At 41.3% G+C, this 20,727-nt stretch overlaps 3 protein-coding genes across 4 annotated transcripts in view; 2 read left to right on the top strand and 1 right to left on the bottom strand.

Annotated features, from left to right (window-relative positions):
- The window catches only part of LOC134868910 (ankyrin-1-like), a 79,027-nt gene extending 65,653 nt beyond the window's left edge, over positions 1–13,374 (top strand). The window contains exons 38-43 of the mRNA XM_063890302.1: positions 132–290; positions 7,521–8,166; positions 8,285–8,420; positions 8,821–8,892; positions 9,328–9,422; positions 9,643–13,374. Of these exons, the coding sequence (XP_063746372.1) occupies positions 132–290; positions 7,521–8,166; positions 8,285–8,420; positions 8,821–8,892; positions 9,328–9,396 (1,082 nt within the window). The 3' untranslated portion in view covers positions 9,397–9,422; positions 9,643–13,374. The remainder of the gene's footprint in view (positions 1–131; positions 291–7,520; positions 8,167–8,284; positions 8,421–8,820; positions 8,893–9,327; positions 9,423–9,642) is intronic.
- Positions 13,375–13,976: 602 nt separating this feature from the next.
- LOC134867984 (eukaryotic translation initiation factor 4E-binding protein 2-like) lies at positions 13,977–16,785 on the top strand. Of its 2 annotated transcripts, XM_063888820.1 has the most exons (4): positions 13,977–14,051; positions 14,136–14,282; positions 16,194–16,379; positions 16,458–16,785. In XM_063888820.1, the coding sequence occupies exons 2-4, from the start codon at positions 14,147–14,149 to the stop codon at positions 16,481–16,483; spliced, it is 348 nt and encodes a 115-aa protein (XP_063744890.1). In that variant the 5' UTR covers positions 13,977–14,051; positions 14,136–14,146; the 3' UTR covers positions 16,484–16,785. The 2 variants fall into 2 exon arrangements, with proteins under 2 accessions (XP_063744890.1, XP_063744889.1); XM_063888819.1 differs by having other exon boundaries at positions 14,014–14,282.
- A 1,243-nt stretch (positions 16,786–18,028) lies between these two features.
- LOC134867983 (nodal homolog 2-A-like) lies at positions 18,029–20,284 on the bottom strand. Its single transcript, XM_063888818.1, has 3 exons — positions 19,993–20,284; positions 18,882–19,639; positions 18,029–18,763 (listed from the first exon to the last, which is right to left on the bottom strand). Exons 1-3 carry the CDS (start codon positions 20,279–20,281, stop codon positions 18,611–18,613), a joined length of 1,200 nt encoding a protein of 399 aa, XP_063744888.1. The 5' UTR covers positions 20,282–20,284; the 3' UTR covers positions 18,029–18,610.
- Positions 20,285–20,727: the final 443 nt, after the last annotated feature.

The following is a 20,727-nucleotide window of genomic DNA, read 5'->3' as shown; positions in this document are numbered from 1 at the left end:
AAATGATTTGACGAAGAATAAAGCTCTCTAACTTCCCATTGGTCTTCCCTGTCCTCGTCCACATTCCTCCCTGTTTGTCTCCCTGTTTCTGCCACCTTGCTCCCGCTCCCCTTCCTGTGTCTCCCTCTCAGTGGAGAGCCTCTACACGGCTCTAAAGAACATCGATCGTGCCGACATCATCACCTCTCTGGAGGGTCAGCCTCCACAGCTGGTGCCCGGGTCTTTAGAGGAAGGCGCCTGCCAACTCAGCGACCGCGACTCCACCCTGCTGTCCCCCAGTGTCCTCAATGGTGAGACACACAGACACGTCACACATCACAGAACACATGAAATATTCATATCCTTATCAATGAACAGCAAATTAGCACACTACATTCATACAGAACTTAGAAATCATTGAATCTTTATTTAGTCTTACCGCCTGCTTACCCTAAAGGCAGTCTATCTCCAAGATCACTTTGCGTTCTATTGCAAGTTAGGAATTCATTTCCATTATGAGACTAGAATAAAATTCCACATCCAAGATAGATAGAAGTACTTTATTGATCCCAATTTGGGAAATGTTTGCGTTGCAGCTGCATAAAAACAAGGCATTGTGATATATGTTGGAATAAGGCCAACATTTGATTGTTAGAGGGCTGCACAATTGGGGAAAAATAATGAATATTTTTTGATACTACATTTTTTAATCATCACTTTCATTATCATTGAAAAATATATGAAATTATTTATTTTATTTTATTTTTGAAGAGGATCTGTAGTCTGTAGAATATGATGTGTAGGTCAGTATACCTCTACAGCTTTAAATTACTTTTTCTAAATATTATTTCAACACATATTTAGCCTTGATCAAACATTGTGCTTCAATTGCAATTTGAATATTGCACTAGTCCAGGGATTCCCAAAGTGTGGTGCGCGCGAGCTGCCACCAGGGGGTGCGCGAGATGAAACATGTAATGGTGGTCTGGTGTAAAAATATTACTGTGTTGTTTTTTAAGTGGGATTTTTCCATAGGCTACAATAAAAAACAGGAACAATAAACATTTCCTTTGTAATCCCTTTTATTTTAAATCAAAAAACTATAATTTATTAGTTTTCGATAGAAAGTTTCACTGTAAGGTAGGATAGATGCGCGCCAACTCGTTTCATTCATTCTTTCAAATAAATTAACTGGCTGAAATCAGGGAAACTGTCAAGTGGAACGTCTCATGACAAAGTTGTTAGTCATGAAGGAGGAGAGGGACCAAGAGATGGTGAGGATTTGGAGGCAACAGAGACGGAGAGAATAGGAATGAATCCGAGAGAAGAAAATGAGCGGGAGTCAGGAAATGATTGATCCTCGTTTGTATTTATTGTATCTGTTTCTGAGCCCATGCTCTTTAATGTTGTGGATCGTTGCAATTTTTCTTTGTTGCATTATATTGAAACTTTGTTGATGTTGTTATCGTCATGCGTGTTCTGGTTATTTGCGCATGATTAAACATGAGTCTTTAAATGGCGATAAAACAAATCTTTATTGCGTTGGTTTTGTTTTGGGGGGTTGCGTCAACCCGGTTGGGACGTAGAAGGGGGTGCGCCGCAAAAGAAGTTTGGGAACCGCTGCACTAGTCCATATTGAGATCTCAATGCAATTTTGTTTATTTGTGCAGCCCTAATTGTTATAAATTAAAAGTGTTGAGGGTAAAAATAAGATTAAACAAATATGGAATGAATACTCAGTATGTTCTTGGTGGGACTGATGTCTGACTCTTCAATGATGATCATAAATGATCTAAAAAAGGACATTTTAAATTTAGATTTCCTGCTCAGACAGAATTTGGAAGCAAACTTAACAAGAGGCTAGGTTACTTTAATTGCAGAGTAAGGTATTTGAACACTTGAGAAGCGTGTGATTCTACCATTATTTCACAATTATTATTGCCCCTAGGATTTATTTTCTTAAACAAATGTATTGGTCACAACAGCTGGTATAATAATATCGTAGACAGAATTCTTAAACTCGGTAAAGTGAGCTGTTGTTCTCATGTTCTCCCCTAAAGTTTGAGTACCAGCTGTTTCACTTTGTTTCTGTTGCTCCACAAGAGGTCACGGACAAAAGGCCAACGCGCCTACTGCGCAAGCCCCGACTTATTAGACCCCCGTTTTTCAGAAGGGGTAAGTTGAAGGGGGAGTCGGGCTGCATGGTGGTTTGCTGCTCATGACATGATGATGATGATGATGATGATGAAGCTGGGATGATGTTTTTGAGGTCTGAGGAATGGTGTCATTCTCCCACCATGAACCCGGCCTTCTGCAGCATGCACTAACACCGCCTCTGTGCACCCCTCACCAGGCCACGTCTTTTCCTACACCTCATACTGGAGCTTACCTCATATGAGAAACACTCACTGCCGCTATTACTGACATCATTTTAAAAGTAATAAACACTTGAGTCATTTTCTGATTTACAATTAAGTATGTTGAGATTGTTTAGATTACACGTGTGTCTCTGAGTGTGTGCACACATACTTGCCTGTGTGTGCATACATGTGTGTCTGGGATGGTGCACTACTCAGATGATAGTGTGCTCTGGGCCTTCATACCTTGTTTCTATCTCTTCTCTTTCTCTCTCTCTCCCTGGGAATGAGACATACTTAGTTTGATTGACAGCTGTCATTGCAACACAACTGCAATGCTCCGGCCGTCTCAAAATGTCTCTTTTGCTCAGGACACTCTCTCTCACTCTCTCTCTCTCTCTCTCTCTCTCTCTCTCTCTCTCTCTCTCTCTCCCCGTCCTTTTTTCAGTCTGTCTCTGAACCTGTGACATGTCATATCTGCCGCCCAGCTCCTCCTCTTCTTCCCCTCTCCTGCTCTTCTTCCTCACAGCTCTTCCTGTCCGACCTCTGACCTCATATGACCTCATGTTGACCTCTGGGCCTCCTCCTTCTCTTGCCATCTTATTTTCCTGCGCTCCTCCCTCGTTCAGTCGAGTGGGGACCCTCTCTCCCTCCTCCTCCTCCTCCTCCTCCTCCTCCTCGTCCTCCTCTCAATCAGCTCTTTGTGTGTACTACAGTTTGTGCATGTGCATGCTGCATGCTTTGCTGTTACAGTGTGTGTGTGTGTGTGTGTGTGTGTGTGTGTGTGTGTGTGTGTGTGTGTGTGTGTGTGTGTGTGTGTGTGTGTGTGTGTGTGTGTGTGTGTGTGTGTGTGTGTGTGTTTCAGACCTGGGTTTTGTATATGGTAGCTAAATGTGTTATTAGTCAAAGAAAATCACTTTAATTTTAGTTCTGCTTGCAAGGATTTGATATGCTTAAATATTGTAATTGTTTTCAAACTGGAAGTCTTTGGATTTCCTTGAGAGACAAACTGTTCTTAATATTGTATATTTTTTATATTTGTAAAAAAATCTCGTAAAATAACTGTTTACCCAGGTCTACTTTAGATGGTTTGGTGTGGACTGAGAGTTTCCTGAAAAGAATAAACTGCTTTTGATTCTGTGCATGGCATGCTTTCAATGTATGGAGTTCTCTTCACAGTGTAACATGTTTTCTCTGTTCAATGGGTGTATTTCAGTCTTGTTTTTTAATACTATATTAACAATCAAATGTGTTTTTTTATTTTGTTATTCTTTACCTGTTAAATAAATGGTGTTGTGTTTAATGCTACGCTGTAATATGGTCAGTTGCATAGACCATTATGTTCTATGTACAATGTTGCTGTGGCACGACGTCTTTCATTCATGGGCACGGTTAATTTTCCTCAACTGGATTTGACTTTTTGTCACCATTTTTTTCATCGAAGCAGTCCACATCCTGACACTTAAAGAGACGGTTCAGTTTGGTTGTGCGGGGTTGGTATGAGCTAACTATTCAAAGTCAGTCTTTCACTTACAGTAGCTGGCAGTTTGGTAAAACAGAGAAATACTGGTATGGAAGCTGAGCAATGTACTGCTTTGCACAGGGACGATGTTTTTAAGCCACCAAAAGAGAACTGAAGCTATAAGCAATGGTCTCTCTAAAGCCACCTCACACCTCTACAAAAACCGAAATTCTACCTTGCAGAACACAGAAAGCAACTTTGAAATAACCGTTTCTCTCGAGGGAGTTTGGTGCCTTTAAAGAGAGCATGAATGGATAATATAATGGCTTGAAAATATGCAAATTAAAGAGTAAAAAATCTAAATATAGGATACACTTTAAGTGGTATAGATATAGTCCTTTACATGTCTAAAAATATTAAGCTGCCGTAGCAATACAGTGCTTTACTCCCCTGTTTTTAGTCCTGTCTGTTTCTCCAATCTCCTTAAGGCAATACACTCACTTTGTATAAGTACCTCATACAACCCCACTTCAAACAATCAGAACTATGACCCTAATTCGATTTTTCTAAACTATGTTTTGCCCATATCTGATGACGGACTGACCGTTAACATTGTCTAAACGTTATCTGCCAGCAGGGATTTTGCTGCGAGGTGTGTTTGTGTCTTGGTTTGGGTGTGTGTGCTGATTATTGTGCATTTGAGGCTTACCTGTGGGCTAAAAGTGTGTGTCCTCATCTATTCGTGAATATAAGTGCAGTTTTGTGTGTATGTGTGTGTAAAGTGGTGGTGTGCTGTGCGGTGTTCTCTTGTTTTCTCGTGCTATAACAATCTCTGTGGCGTTTATTTGTGCTTCACCACATCTTGTGCCTTTGACACCCGTGTGTGTGGGTGTGTGACTTTGTGTTTTAAATAGCAGGAGCGAAGGGAAAGGCTAACCCAGATTCATTTAAATCATTCTAACTCATTCTAATTCTCACTCATTCCTCCCTGTTCCCCTCATTCTGCGGCACATCCCATCATCCTGGCCCTGTACCGTCCCAGAAACACACACACATGATTCCTCACATTTAATCTATAAACACATAAACTCTGAGGGACCAGTACTTGCACAGCAAAAAGGTATTTCACCCATTAAAACTTATTTTTGTCTGGATTGTGTTCAATTTGGAACAATTTGAACTGGAAACAGTTGAATCTGAGAGTAGAAAATTTGAGGTTAGGTAGATTTGGCTGTTTTGTGTCACTGGACCGTATCCAGGTAGCACTGATCCACCGCAACGTTACCGCAGGTTCAAATAGGTGAATTGTTTTTTCTTAAGTGAGCAGTCTTTGTTTCATATTCCTTCAAAAAAAGATTAATTGCCAAGTATGTTTTCACTTTAAGGGCATTTTATTGGTTTTGTGCATTCATGAACCTTAAAGGGAACTGTAGATTAGAGCAATACAAATGAAAATAGAAAAACTGTACTATAATAAAAGTAACAAATACATACGACCATAATCAGAAAGCTGTTTTGAAATGTTTAGCTATAGTAAAACACACATGAGCTTTTTTTTTCAATTGAAGCAGAACACATCCTTCCTTTAAATGTGGGTGAAATACACCTTTACTGTTCAGTTTCACCCTATTTCATTCATTTGAACTCATTGATTAAACAATAAGCAAGAAGGCTTCCCCAAGTACAGTAAAAACACAGGTTGTTAGTTTATAACATTCATTCACAAAGCATTTCTAAAATATTTTAACTTCAATATTTATTTGTAAAACAGTTTGATAGTTTACCATGTTTTTATGGTAAACTTATATGATGGATAATAAATAAAAATGCCATTCAATTACATTTTTAAAGTAAAGAAAGGAAATCACCAACTGTCGAGGGAAAAAAACCCATCATTTCCCAATGATTCTTAATATAGTAAAATTAAAATTGAACTGAAATTACATTTGGAAACATATTATAAACATGTAAAATAGCATGTATTGTGAATCAAAAACTAGAATTTATGCCCAGAAATGTATATTTTAAGAATAATCAAAGAACTATCACTGAATACAATACGTTTGTGTAGTTTAAAGTGTGTGTCCTTGTGTGTGTGTGTGTGTGTGTGTGTGTGTGTCCTTGTGTTTTTATAAAGTAGTTTTAAAAAACGTATAAATGTGCTGTTAGTTCATCAGAACAAATAGAGAATAAAAAAATGGAGAATACAATTTAAATACTTGTTGTAATACTGTCATGTTCATCATGAATAAGCACAATGCATTTAAAGGAGAATCTTTAAAAAAATAATAGCTTTGTCTAATGTGTGTGTTTGTGTTGCGTGTGTGTGGCCTTTATTTGGATGCCTGGGATGCAGACACATGCAAATGCATGCCTCTTATAATGCAACAGCAACAGTATCTTGCATTTACCTCAGCAGAATCTGTAAGATGCTTCTGACTCCCAATCAGAAACGTGTGACGGGTTGGAACGATAATAGATGATATTCAATATGTCCTTAAAGCTTTGGTTTTAGTAAAACAGCTTCTTAAAATAACTTCATGTAATCATTATTGAATATTTAGTCCTTCCTGGTTAAAGCACAACACACAGCCTTGATCTTGGTTAGTAAACAACAACAGTTTGTCAACTTTTTGAAAATAACTGAACACATATCTGTAATGGACATAATTGATATGTATAGTACGCACATTTAAACTATTTTAATTTTGAAATTGGTTGTATGTCACTGCTACCACTTTATATGAACATGTTTAATAACCATGGTTGCTTAAATCCAATTGGCACTTTTTCTCAGATGTAACTTATGATACATTTATGTCGTGCCAACCCCAGGATTGATATGCTGTATAACTCTAGACTCACCTTTTTGCTTAAAAAGAAACAAGTGTATTTTCTGCAGATTCACTTTCTTTCACGGTGGCAAACCAGAGCCCTGCTCCCTTCACCTCACAGACAACCCCTCTGACCCTCACCTCACTCTTATTGCTTTGTCCCAATGCCAATGACCTAAAGTGCTTCGATCCAGCCGACAAATATCAATTAGACCAATCAAAATTAAGTGAAAGACAAGTATTATTCTTGTACTTTACCTTTCAAACCATAAGTAGTGCAAAACATCCCGGCCGGGATTTTTTTAAGCTATGGAATCCCTGAGAGGCAAGAAAAAACTACATTTTTTAATGTAGGGTCTGAATGGTTTTGTCCTATGTGTATAACTTATATGTATAACAGGTAGAAAAAATGTTTGGCAGCTCAAAACATTCATGATTTCCTAAGCGGCAGAAAATCGTAGATTAAAACAAATTTCTTGCCAAAACAATGCTCATCACAATTTTACATAACTCTTTTTACAACAGGTTGTAGCACTTCAGCCTCTTGTGGTCGAAATGAGCATTACAAAAACCAACACTTGGAAAAAGGATTCTGTCACTTAAATGAATTGAGATGTAATAACTAAACTAAATAGATTCTTGCCTCTTAGGGCTTCCTTAACAGTACGATTGCTCATTCATTACATCTTTAAAATAGATATCTCCTGATTCTAAATGATTGGCTTTTAAATCCCGACTCTAGTCCATGGTTTGTTTATTGGGACAGGGCTGAGCCCACTGTTTCCTCACAGGTTGGAGAAACAGTCACTCCACCACCTCCCCACCCTGCCCCCGGCTGTGCCTGCGTGGTGTTAGTCTTTCTCTTGTCTCGCCCCTGTCTCCCCTCAGGTTATGGGCTGGTGCAGGATGAGCTGCTGTCCCCGGCCTCCATGCAGTACAGCTTGCCCTCCCCGCTGGGCACAGAGCCCTACTGGCAGGAAGTCTCCAGCCTCGAGTGTGCCCCCATCGCCACCACCGAAGAAGACACGTTAATGGAGATGTCGGACGTTCAGGTGTGGCCGGCGGGGGTCAGCCCCTCATTAGTCACGGTAGAGGACTCGTCACTGGACGGCAGCAGTCGTGCCGACGACTCAGAGGGCGCCACGCTCTCCCTTCCCTACAGCTTGGGTCGCCCAAGCAGCGGAGCCAGCGGGGCCAGTGGCTCCATCATGGAGCTGGAGGAGGAGGAGGATGAGGAGGAAGGGGAGGTTGAGGAGGAGGAGGCGCCACAGGAGCCAGCAACTGCTCTGGCAGAATGGGACAGGGTGAGGGCCAGTGGCGCCGTGCCCAAGGTCAACTTGAACGGCCAGCTGGGAGGTCAGAGGTCTGACGGGAGGGGAGGAGAGGTCCTGGCAGCAGGAGGAGGAGCAAAAGGGGGAGGTGGAAGTGTAGGGCTGGGTTCAGTGGAAGGGATTTCTGTCGTTGCAGGCCAGCAGGTGTACGCCCAGCGGTGTGAGATCTCGGGACGAGGATCGGACCACAACGGAGATAACCGGTACGGTACCTGTAGGCAAAATACATCTGAATCAGAAAAGGGTCATGAAATTACAAAATTAGAAATGTTTTCAAGAAATTATAAGAATCTTAATTATCTGCTTTTATTTGCTCTCCAGGATGGGGGGAGGCGGAGCGTTCCAGCCCTACCTCGCAGACAAGGACTCCCTGCAGGGCTGGGTGGGCTCGGTGACGGCGGGGCGTGACGGCGGCGTGCCGGGCCTGCGAGTGGCCCAGGAGGCTCTGCTGACTCCGGTGTGTGACACGAGTTACTCTCATGTGCTGCGTGGGCGGGGCCTACGTGTTTGGGGCCCGGAGCAGAGGCGGGTCAGGTCAGGTCGCCAACCAACCAGCGCTTCCAGGGCCTGGAAGGGGAACATCTTAGCCCATCCTTTTTATCTTAATAACGTATCAGATGGGAAAACAGTCATTGATTTGTTTTGCACATCACAGAATACAGTCTCACTTAAGAAGTCAACATCAAAATGCATTTTTGATGAAGTCACAGACCTGACCCTCACAACACATGTGGAATATCGGTCATGAATAATCATTTTTGGTACCATTTTACATTTCTGACTACAACTATTTATTCCCATGCAAATGTGGGTACTTTGAATTGCTGCTGATTTGTAAATTGTGTTGTTTTTTACAGAGAGAAGAGAAAGAGGGCTATGCTGCCGAGGTGCAGTTTGTAGACGAACAAGGACGCACGCTTCCTAGAAAGGTGCGTCAGTCCTATTTTCATCATATACTCTCATATCACGCATGAAAACTGTTAACCCAAGCAGCTTACTGTCATCAGACACATAGCCTGGTATAAAACAAGTGGGAAATTGGCCAAAAGCCAAATGTTGATAGCAGATCTGACAATGAACCCTCTATAATTTGTCGTCAAATCTGAGTTAATGATAATTTCAACATTCAACTAATTTTATGAATCTAAATGTATTTAATAGTTGTACAACGTGACTGTGAGACATAACCATCATCATGTCATCGTTGTTGTCGGTATCTTGGGATTGCAAAGAGCCACATCGGTTGGCTAACGGAGAGACAAGGTTTTTTTTTATTCTCTTCTGGTAACATGTACAGTAGAGGCTTCAGCAGTTAACTGGTCCGAGTCTTGTTTCCTTCCCCCCTCCCTGCCTCCTTGCTCCAGGTGGGGGTGGATGTGAGAAAGGGCGCTCAGTCAGCGCAGCGCACCAGTCTGCGGAGAGTTAAACACTGAAATACACATACTGCCCCGTCCTCCAGGTACGGGACACACACCAGTGCATCCCAGTGCTTGGACAGAAGACTGTACAGCAACTTCTCAATAGTCTCTTACGTGTTCTTTTCCATTTATGTCCAAAATTAGAATTTGAGCATAAATGATTTGGTTTGATTTGATTTCTCAGTTTTTAGTTGTATTTTGGAAGGCAAATTAAATGTTCCTGTGTCTGTTTGTAAATGGCCTTTGTCTCTTTTTTTTTAGGGCCGGAAAGCCACTGCCAAATCATCCTCAACAAAAACACAACCAGAGCGCAGATGGAAATGAGAGGAAGGGGAGGAGAGGAAGAGTGAGACAAAGACTTAAGAAGTGCAAACTACAAAATGACAAACACAGAAAACATCCTCAATGTGTGACCATGGAGCACCATGAAACAAAAGAGGCTGAGGAGGGAAAAAAAAGAGGAGTTCAACTTGTAGTTTTATAACATTTGTAAGAAAAATATCAACTAGACTAAGGCATGATTCTTCTTCTTCTTCTTTTTTTACAAAAAAACATAAATGTCAGTAAACAACCAAGAAAAAAACAAAACAAAAAGTGCTTCCTGTGAACTGTAATCGCATGATGACTGCTGGTGCATGCCCTATGACCTTTTGAACTGTCATTATCTACAAACTGAAGGGGTACAAGGTTTGGGGCTGGCCCACGCCGGGCCTTATTTAAAGGACCCTATTCCCGCCAACAGGAGTTGTGTGTGTCGGCAAGTTGAGTCCAATAACACCAAAAAAAAAATAGATCCCTCTATGGACGGTTCCGTATAGCTTCTGCTGAGCCTACTGATGCTTCTTTCACTGTCCCCTATTATTCTCAATGTGATATATGCACTCTATGCTACGTGGACATGTGTCAGTGTGTGCGTGTGTGTATGTGCGCGCGTATTCTTCTCTACCGCATGTGTTTCTTGAGCCCTGCCTCATGATTGGCTCTCGGGCCCTGTGATGTCACGGTGGAGAAAGAAAAAACCGCCGTGCTCGCCCCCCCCCCCCCCCGCTCGTGAGTGTACCTGTCTGCGTGTGCTGCTAACGTCTTTTCCTTTGTGGATGAAGCTTGTGTCTTTCCGTTCCTTTTTCGGAGCCAGTCCACCTTGGTTTTTTAAGTAATGTCCGGCCAACGTGTGGAGCATTTTGCCCCTGGTGTTTTTCTGTGGAAAGGGGTTGGTTGCTTGATTGTATTGTGCAGCGGCTCGACGTCACAAAGATTTCCCTCCATCGTGAACCTTTTCTAACTTCTTCCGTCATTTCTCCAAGTAGCGCGCGGCATCTAGACTCACGGTTCTTATCAGTAGCCTCAGTCAATATGCAGTTAAAAAAAACACAGGCCTCTTTATCAGCCTTTTCCAGCACCTACATTTAATGCTGACAACTTTGCATGTGCTCCCTCTTTTTCTGTTTGAAACGGCTGTAGCACCTTACCGTACACGTGTATTAATTCATTTGAAAGCAGTGATTGAAACGTAAAACAAGGAGGATCTGACTCGTGTGTCGTAGTTCAATGGTAGCAAGCATAACATAGCAACTTGCTAAGACAGTAGCTACAACATGGGATTGTGATGCGAGGACAGACAGATAGCACTGTGATTGTCTTACTAACACTGACCCCAGACTCGTGAACTGTGAAGACACACAAACAAAAGCACACAAACATAATCAGAAACACGCCACATATAAAAAGTTACTGCCTGGTCGGACAGTGTTCGATTTTGGAGTTTGCCACAGCAATAATACTTAGCAAGAACAATGAAGATGCTAGCCGGGGTTCTGTAAATTACATGATTGGGAACGGTGTAAATGACTGAAGCTTTTGAGTTTGGCATCCATCAGCTGCGAGATTTAAGGATGCGGCTCTAACATGAGAGGCATTATTTGTTTTTCAGCACCTAACGTAGCAACAATTAAATCAGGATGTACCGGGAAAAAAAGAGTCTGCTGCTGCCGTAACCCTAGCTCCATTTGTGTTTCTGATTCATTTCTTCATTACTTTCATACACTGACGTCACTGCAAAACGCCCATGGTCCTCTTCATCTCCAAAGCACTTCCTTTATGCAGAAACCTGACGGGGTCGTACCATAGTAGCACACATTTAATGGGACAATATTGAAGTACTGTAAATGCTACTGTAGCCTGAATGAGTGAGATTGATTGATTGATTGAATGAATGAATGAGCGAGTTCATTAGTTCTACATCACACAAATGCACATGTTTTCCATGCCCACTCCGTGCACACGAGAGCCTCATCTGATATAGCACATGTCTATTACATATCACAAGTTTTCCACTGTTACTCCACTCAGGTTTTCCGTTCTGCTCGGTCAGAATCAAAGTGTTTTCCTTTTTGAGTTCCAAGTCCTCCTTTTCACAGACGAGTGTGGGACACAAAGCGAGTGTTTCTGAGGAAGACTTGGGCGGGATAGGGACGCAATGGAGGGGGGTAAGGTGGTATAGAGCAGGATAGTTGGTGTGTGAGTGCGTATGAGAGTGTGTTGTGGAGAGCTCTTTGATTCAAGTAAAAGGAGTATTCTGTATAGTCAGTGACCTCTTCTAACAGGAAAGTTTCATTAAATTAATGTTAAACATCATTTCCGTTATTGTTGCAGTACTTAAAGTGTTTTATTTAAGTCAGCTGCACTATCATTATTAATCTAAAGTGACGAGTTACCTTCTTTATCACATCTTGTACTGTATCAGCGCAAGAAGGGGGTTAAATTTGGGGATGTTAAAGAAAATGACATTTATCTTGTGTTAGGGTAATCATTTTGAGATTTTAACCCCAAATTGTAAACTATTTGTGACAATTTTAGCAAGAACCATGCACTGTGTATGCATGTAAAGTATTCTCGACAGTATGTAGCTGTTTCGATTATTGGTGGTCTCACCGTTCATACGATCAGCTTTATTGCTAGTCCTTTACATTATCAATTCTGACCAAGTAACAACCAAATTTAAAAATGTCTCTTGGGAAAGCTTTGAAACTTATTTAGACTTCCATGTTGGACATCAAATATATAGAAAATGTGATTACTGCTGATAACAATCAAGAAAATATTTAATTTTCTGGGTTATGATAATTGTATTCGAAAAGGGGTTCCCGTCTATCAGGAGCTGTACTATGCTAAAAGTGAGTGGTTGTTAATCTATCTTGAAATCCAGAAGACATTCGAGGTGTCCACCTAAAACTGAATATGTGGCTGGAGTTTATTCTTCTGCTTCCTTCATAACTTAGATTTGCAATTCGAATCAAACAAGTCAGTGAGCCTTTGTACTAAGATCAATACAACTCCTGTGTGTGTGTGTGTGTGTGTGTGTGTGTGTGTGTGTGTGTGTGTGTGTGTGTGTGTGTGTGTGTGTGTGTGTGTGTGTGTGTGTGTGTGTGTGTGTGATGGTGCTTGGTTTGAAACCTTGTTGGATAAGGGGGAAGAAGAGAGTTTTTAGCAGACTTGTGACTTGAGAGGACGTGTAACCTATGGCGATGTATTTAAAAAAAAAAGAGTATTGTAAAATTAACTGTGGCGAAAGAATAGAGATCACCTATACTCCTTTAGAATGGATACATGACAATGTAAACGCAATATCATATTAATCTATCCTAAGGAATGCAACTGCGCACATGCACAAAAAAATCTGTTTTTATGAAAATATGTGTATAAATATATGACAAAATATATTTAATTAGAATGCTATGCACCCTCATAGAGTTGTTATGGATGTTCTTTAAGCATTATTTAGAGTAGGCCAACGCCCACATCATGGGGAATGTAGAGGCTTTGTAGCTATGACCACTTGTTTTCTTTTCTTTTGTATTGTGTTGGAGAGAGGATAAACAAACGTGAATATGTATACAAGCCTTTCAATCAGAATCATTCTGACATGAAAATATGTATAGATCATCTTACCCTGTACACCAGCTCAAACCATTTACAAGACTTAATAAACAAAGATGTGACATAAATGCAGTGTCCTGTTTTTGTAAAATGGGAAATGAGTGCAGCTTTTGTATATATTTATATTGAATAACATTCCTACATTGACTATTGTGAGTTTAAAGTGCTATATATAGATGTTGTGATGTTTAAATGAATGCTTTGTTTTATGGGTCCAACATATCGAAGTTGAAGAAATCTAAATCCTCCAAATGTTGGTTTTTTTATTAGCAATTTATATTTAGGTAAATATAGGTTTTTCTATTATTTTTTATATGAGATTTAATTGGTTATACAGGTTGATGCTTACCATATAAATTATACGATAGATGTACATTTTTTAAATATTATTTTATTTATTTTGTATTAATATTACACATAATACTGTATGTGTACTTCATATATGACTAAAAATATTGTTAAATTAAATTTAAAAAAAGGTTTGATGCATGTAATTAAACAACAGCAATGTATTTTTGTTCTTTATATCGCTGTGAAAATAATAGTATTAAGGATTGGTTCAGATTGAAGTTGTATCTGTGATTGATAGAGCAGCCTGCAGATCAGGAAGAAATACAACCTCCTCGTGTTGTGACGCCCCCTGTTTCCAGCCAATCACAGCGCTCGACTCCACATGTTGTTTTGAAGGAGGTTCCTGGAATGTTTTGGATCTGATCTCCACGTGGAACCACAAGGTAACTTCTCCGCTTCATTGCGTATTTAGCACCAGAAGCAGCTACCCCTGTCTGTGGAGTTTAAGTATTATTAAAACCAAACAGTGTTGTGAGACATGTCAGCGGCAGGTCAGCCCAGCAGGAGCCAGAATATCCCGGCCGTAAGACGGGTCACCATCCACGATGCTGCCCACATGCCGCAAGACTACTCCACGACCCCCGGGGGGACTCTGTTCAGCACCACGCCAGGAGGTAACGAAGCACCGAGTCTAGTTAATGGGTTAATCACAGTACTATCTAACGCGGATACTAATAGTATCCATGTAAAGAGAAAGATCAGTAATGAAAGGTGGGGCATTTAAAGGGAACTCTTGCAGGAAAAATAGAAGATCTGCATGACATTTCTCATACTGAAGCTTTTCGAAATGTGTTTCATTCTAAGGAGATTCATTAAGAGTTACTTCCTTTATTCAGAAACGCCCTGATCACGTTCACAGAGGCTGCGTTAAAAATCATACTCAGGTTCCCTTTATTTTACTACTGCAGCTGTCCTCAGGAAGTACTGTAAGCATGCAGGGTGCATACTACAACTGGGACATACGTCATAACACTTGAACTTGAACTTCACCCTGTTGCTGTATCAACACGCAAAGGATTATGGTTGAGAAGTGCCAGTAACGTATGCTGGATGCACACTGCAAAATAGTGACAGGATGCTCTGTTTTTACACCCTACGTTTGACATGCTACACCGTATGGGTGTCAGAACACGCCAAATATGAAAAATTCACCCCTCAAAGCCTCATTTTCCCTTTTCCCTCTAAAATGATGCTGTTCCGAGGATTGAACCGATGACCTATCTATCAAAAGTCTAACCTATAATCCGCCACTTACCATTTTGATCCCACATTTTGCCACATATTTCATTGATACTCAATTCAATCTTGCCATCTAAAATATAAGGCTGAGGATAATTTAATGCATTTATTCTGCTTCCTTCATGAACTTCTCCCTGGTTTGTGTTGCCATCAGTCCAAACATTGAAGTGAATGGTTTGTACTTTCAAACATTACTTCATGGATTTTTTTATTCAGTGTGAGAAGCCCGTGTCTGTACTCACACAATCAAGGACTGTATGTTTCAATATAGGCCGTCCATGGTCATGTGCTATTTATAGTCCTGTATTACAGCAGGCTGCTGTTCCTCTGCAGCAACTTGTTTACTAAGGTTTGGCTTCACCAGGACACATGTGTGATACTATAGAGGCAGAATATGGGCTAATAATAACCTGAAGTGTTTGAAAAGCAACTATGTTTCCCTGGATACATGGGAGAGGCTAAAAATGAACAAACTTTCACCTACTTGCTATGAAAAGCCAAACAATATATATATATATATATATGTTTCTTGGCTCAATAGCCAGAACAACCGAGTAAAAGCCAGTTTCACACGCATCGAGCCGCTGAGTTATTGGCACAATTATCCTGTTTTTTTTTCTCATATATCTAATCTTGACACCTTGGGAAATATCCAGTGTGGTGACAAGAGTGAAGCAAAAAAGGTGTTTTCACCCTGCTGCGGTGAGAAAGTTGATACAGCTTACACATGTCCATTATAAATGATAGTGTGTTCTGCCACAGATGGGGACAGATTTACACAGATAAGACAGAATCGGTTCAGGTAAGGTGAGAGGACAAAAAGAAATAGGTCATTGGTCATGGGCATGTGTACATGCAGTGAACACACAACAGTACTCTTAAAGAGAAAAAGCAGACCTGCACAATACTGTGGAATTGATGGTGGGTCATTAATGTCTTTAAATCTTCATTTTCATTTCATTTTTTTTCTATAATAAACAAGTGAAGAGTTATAAATTTAAGCTTCATAATTTTATTGAATATATATACAATCTTTTAAAGTGGAGATTGGTGGCTTAGATAATTATTTATTTAATAAAGTTAATAATATATCTTATTTAGAGGCGCCTTTTAAAGCAGCCAGACACTTAACAGTTCAGAAATGATTCTATATGTATCTTTTTTAACTGGTTAGAATTCTTCATTGTGGATATTAGCTGCTGAATTGTATTTGATGTCATTTAATTTTTACGGTAAAACTATGGACAATAATTAACTTTGGTTGTCTTTGCCACTGCTTCCTGCAGGTACCAGAATCATCTACGACAGGAAGTTCCTCCTGCAGTGTCGGACGTCTCCTCTGGCCCGCACGCCTCCCAATCTGCCCGACATCCCCGGAGTCACCAGTGCACTCAAACCCAACGACACAAACCAGCCAGAACAGACCCCCAGCAAAAACTCCAACCACAGCCAGCATACAGAGGAGAGCGCAGGTATATTTAAAATAGGACATGAGCAGCCATTTTCTTACTTCCTTTTTCTCACTTCCATGTCTTTTGTTTTTCTTGAAGATGACCAGTTTGAAATGGACATCTGAAGAGGCTCTGCTGGACGGATAAAAGTGATTCCCAACATTTTTATTTCTTTTTTTTTATGTCAGTAAAAAAGAGAAGCATAGTCTTACTGAGCCGAGTAATCCTCCTTCAGATTTGTTCTGAAAATGAGATGGCATTTTTTTTTTTTTTGTAATGCTTAAATCGTGTAAAAATGTTGTACTCTTACAAAACATCATGAATGCATAATTGTTTCTTTACTTTGAATACACTGGACTGTGTATGACCTGTGACATGTTTGACAAGTAAGTCAAAGTCTTGTTGAAATTAAACAATTAACATTTTATGTTTTTTGACTCATTTGATGACTTTTAACAGGTCTTAAAATTCTTCATGGTTTCACAGATAAATAACTGAAACTATTTGTTTGTTATACTATGGAAATCGGCCGCTGGTATCCGCGATCTCGTTCTTTCGGCCATGACCCATCCTTCATGACCATAGGTGAGGGTAAGAACGAAGATGGCCCGGTAGACAGAGAGCTTTGCCTTCTGGCTCAGCTCTCTTTTCGTCACAACGGTGCGGATACAAATGGGATTTCTCCGCAGGGTGGCTGGCATCTCCCTTAGGGATAAGGTGAGAAGTTCAGTCATCCGGGAGGGACTCGGAGTAGTACCGCTGCTCCTTCGCGTTGAAAGGAGCCAGTTGAGGTGGTTCGGGCACCTAGTGAGGATGCCACCTGGGCGCCTCCCTAGCGAGATGTTCCAGTCATGTCCAGCTGGGAAGAGACCGAGGGGTAGACCTAGGACCAGGTGGAGGGATTATATCTCTTCGCTGGCCTGGGAGTGTCTTGGCATCCCCCAGTCAGAGCTGGTTGATGTGGCCAGGGAAAGGAAAGTTTGGGGCTCTCTGCTGGAGCTGTTACCTCCGTGACCCTGACGGAAAAGCGGGAGAAGATGGATGGATGGATGGATGGATGGACTACGGAAATCAAGAGCCAGGGACCCTAAACGGAGAAAACAAAAATGTAATGACCCCCTTTTTGATCGTAGCACTGAAGCATTTTCTAACTAGCATTTTTGTTAGCAATCATCTAGCAGATATAGGGTAACATTACCATTCATTTGAGTAGTGTTCCTGACCTCCTGACCTGCTATATGTAAGTCTGATATTCATTCTTCTTTTAGCTCTATTTTGTTCGTTGTTACGTCACTCTACCATGCTAGCTGACTTTGTTGCCTGTCGATGCTTTTAGGCAGTGTACAGCCGCAGTTTTCAAAGTATTTCTCTTTTTAAAGCCAGAAAATATTAGTACAGGTTCACAATTTTAAGAAAAAATGTTCAAGCAGGTTTACTGATAATATCAAAGATGGCTCTGTTTCAATGGCCTTGCCAGTGACCCAGCATGCACAAAATACCAGTGACGAGATTCATGGTATCTATTTCAAATAATGTTATTATATGTGTCGTTTTCTTGTTAAACACTCAAATGTCTGCTGTGCCTCATAGCATAGCAAGCCTATAACGTTAAGGGAAATTAGCCACTTTTAGGCTCTTGTAAAAACCCTTAAATAAAAACCATCACTCACTTTGTTCAGATAAGAAATAATTTATTGTATTACTTTACAGGTTAAATATACAAGGATCAATGGGACCCGACATCTCAATAAAGTTAAAAGCGCTTCAACCTTTCTGACATTTGTCATGCAATGGCCTTAAACAATTCAGTCTTAAATAAAAAAAGAAGAGTTTGTACATAAGATCTATCTGTGTGAGTCCTTTATAGTGCTTTAGTTAATGACCATATTTACATTACGTTTCATTTTACTGGATCAATACATTACCATCATCAACCCCTATAAACTTGAATTGTATTTCATAAGGGCATCTAATATTTACAAAAACTCCAAATAATTTACAACTCCTGACTTTCAAAATGATCATTTAGGAAGCTGTGTCCAGGATAAACCCTGCAGTAGTTCCCTTCTTTCATGCAATGCATCACAGCCTCTGTCCCAGTGTCGGAATGGAGATCTGTAAAGTGCCTGTGGTCATCCGTCCAGTGTGTATCTCTGAGTGGCTCAGCTTTAACGTTGAAGACTTTTCTGGGCCTCCGGCTGAGTTGCTTGAGTCTATTTGACCTTTAACCAGAAGGTTTTCAGGTTTTTTGCTCAGTGGCAGCCGCACTCCTCCACCACCATGTTCTCGTGATGCCTCATGACCATCTTGCCCTGCTCGTAGTACAACATGGAAAGCGGTCCAAGGCGTGTTGGCACACAGGACAGACACGGCACCTTGTCTGGGCGGTGAAGCTTCAGAAGGCTCTGGAAAGATAAAGAGGTAAAATGATTGATTAGACAACATGTAGGGTATCATTCAAATCCCATTACTGGAAACACTGTACAAATAACAAAAAAGAGTTTGTCTTGGACTCAGTCTTACCTGCATGTATGCATGGTTGGTTGGAGTGAAGGTCTCATCCACAGGGTTGGGACAGCTCCCCTCACAGCGATAGGCGTTGTATTGTTTGGGATAGACAATCCACTCGCTCCAGCCGATCTTTGCAAAGTCCACCACCATGTCCACCTTCCTGCAGAGAGGACCCTTGTTCTCCTCCTCTGTGGGCTTGTTGGCAGGGGCAGCTTCAGCCACTCTTTTTCTCTGATGCTGGGTGTGATGGTGCCTGTTGGACCTGCGGCTCCTCGGCTTGGAACCAGAGCCAGGCGCCACCCGTTCCCGGTCAAAGCTGACATACTTGGAGTGCTCTGCGGTGCGGATGAGTGTTGGCATGCGCTGGTTGTTCAGGTTCTGGTTTGAGAAGACCACCATCATGACCCGGTCAGCAGTAAGGTGTTGGACTCCCTCCTGCCCTTCCTCCTTCACCTTCTCTTCTTCATGTGTGGTGTGCTCCTGCTGCAGCCAGCGACTGAGCATCCCAGTCATGTTGAACACCTTCCATGAAGAGGGGGATACCATCGCACTGGGGTGTGCTCTCAGGCGGCCCAGGAACATCCTGTTCTCTGAGCAGTGCATGCCTGAGCATTGGCTTCTCTGCGAGTGGTAGACGTCCACTGAGGCTCGGGAAGACTCTGTGAAGGCAGGCAGGCGAATGCGAAGTTCAGCCAGCTGGACATTGTCGCTTGCAGACATGGAGGACATGTCAAAGGTGACGGACCACCTTTTGCCTATCTGCTGGCAGCCTGAAATAAATAAGAGGAAAGAAAATTGGTTAACATCATCCATGAGAATGCATTTCATTAAATTTGGGCCAGCAAAACGTATTTCTTATTTCTCATTCTATATTTAAACATGTGATGACTCAACAGCTTGTATTACCAATAGGGATCTGCATGCATAATAAAATACATTCATCATTTTTGATTAGGCAAATGATTAAATTAAGGTGAGTGAAAATAATCAATACATTTTGTAGGTATTTATAAAGTGCAGAAATGGAGTAATTAAATATATATATTTTTAAAAGAACAACATACAAGCCATGTGAACTGCACATAATATCAAAAACAATAATTCATTTTTGAGGAAAACTTACTTTTAGCGACAAGGCTGATCACAGAGTCGGAGTCCTGCAGAGCAGGGTCCTCAGTCATAGTGTGGCTCAGGCTGTTAGCCAGAGTCTTAGCCCGCTCCTCGGTCAGCACGGTCCGGTAAAGCTGCATCATGTAGAAGGGCAGCCTGTTGGTCTGCTTCCTCTGCATGATGTGTTTGGAACCGGAACTCCTCCCTCGGAGCAGTGCGTCAGGGTGCATCCCAGTGAAAGGCTGTGCGCCGAGACACACAACCAAATCCACCAGAAGAAGAAGCGCAAAAGAGAAATCCATTGGTCCCTTCATAATTCCAAAATGTGATGTTGCCTCTTCCACAGGTAGATCCCGAATGCTCCAGATGAGCTGCTGAGGCCAGATTTTATAATCCCACCCCTTTCCCTTGACGGCCTTTGAAGACATCTGTCAATCTGAAGGGCGTGTGTGATCCACAGGAGCGCTCAAACACTTAATGTGATTTGGGTCGTTGTGTATCGAAACCAATTGCCTTTGTAGTGATCGAGGTGTGAAAAGTGTAAAATGGCACCAATCTGATTGTTGTTGTTTTGGATATTAAAGATCCCTTTGATAAGAAGGCATGACAATAATATTAGTTAAGGAGATTACGAGCTGCATAACTGCGCTGTGATTAATCGGGACGTAACATGGGAGTTAATCAGAAATCCTCTCCTGCAGCGCCGGTCCTGACTTTAGGAGCTGTTGGGACAAAGAGAGGAAAAACT

Source organism: Eleginops maclovinus, chromosome 8 (genome assembly GCF_036324505.1).
Source record: "Eleginops maclovinus isolate JMC-PN-2008 ecotype Puerto Natales chromosome 8, JC_Emac_rtc_rv5, whole genome shotgun sequence".
Taxonomy (NCBI): domain Eukaryota; kingdom Metazoa; phylum Chordata; class Actinopteri; order Perciformes; family Eleginopidae; genus Eleginops; species Eleginops maclovinus.
Note: the sequence above shows the minus strand (reverse complement) of the source record. Positions and strands in the feature narration are given on the sequence as shown.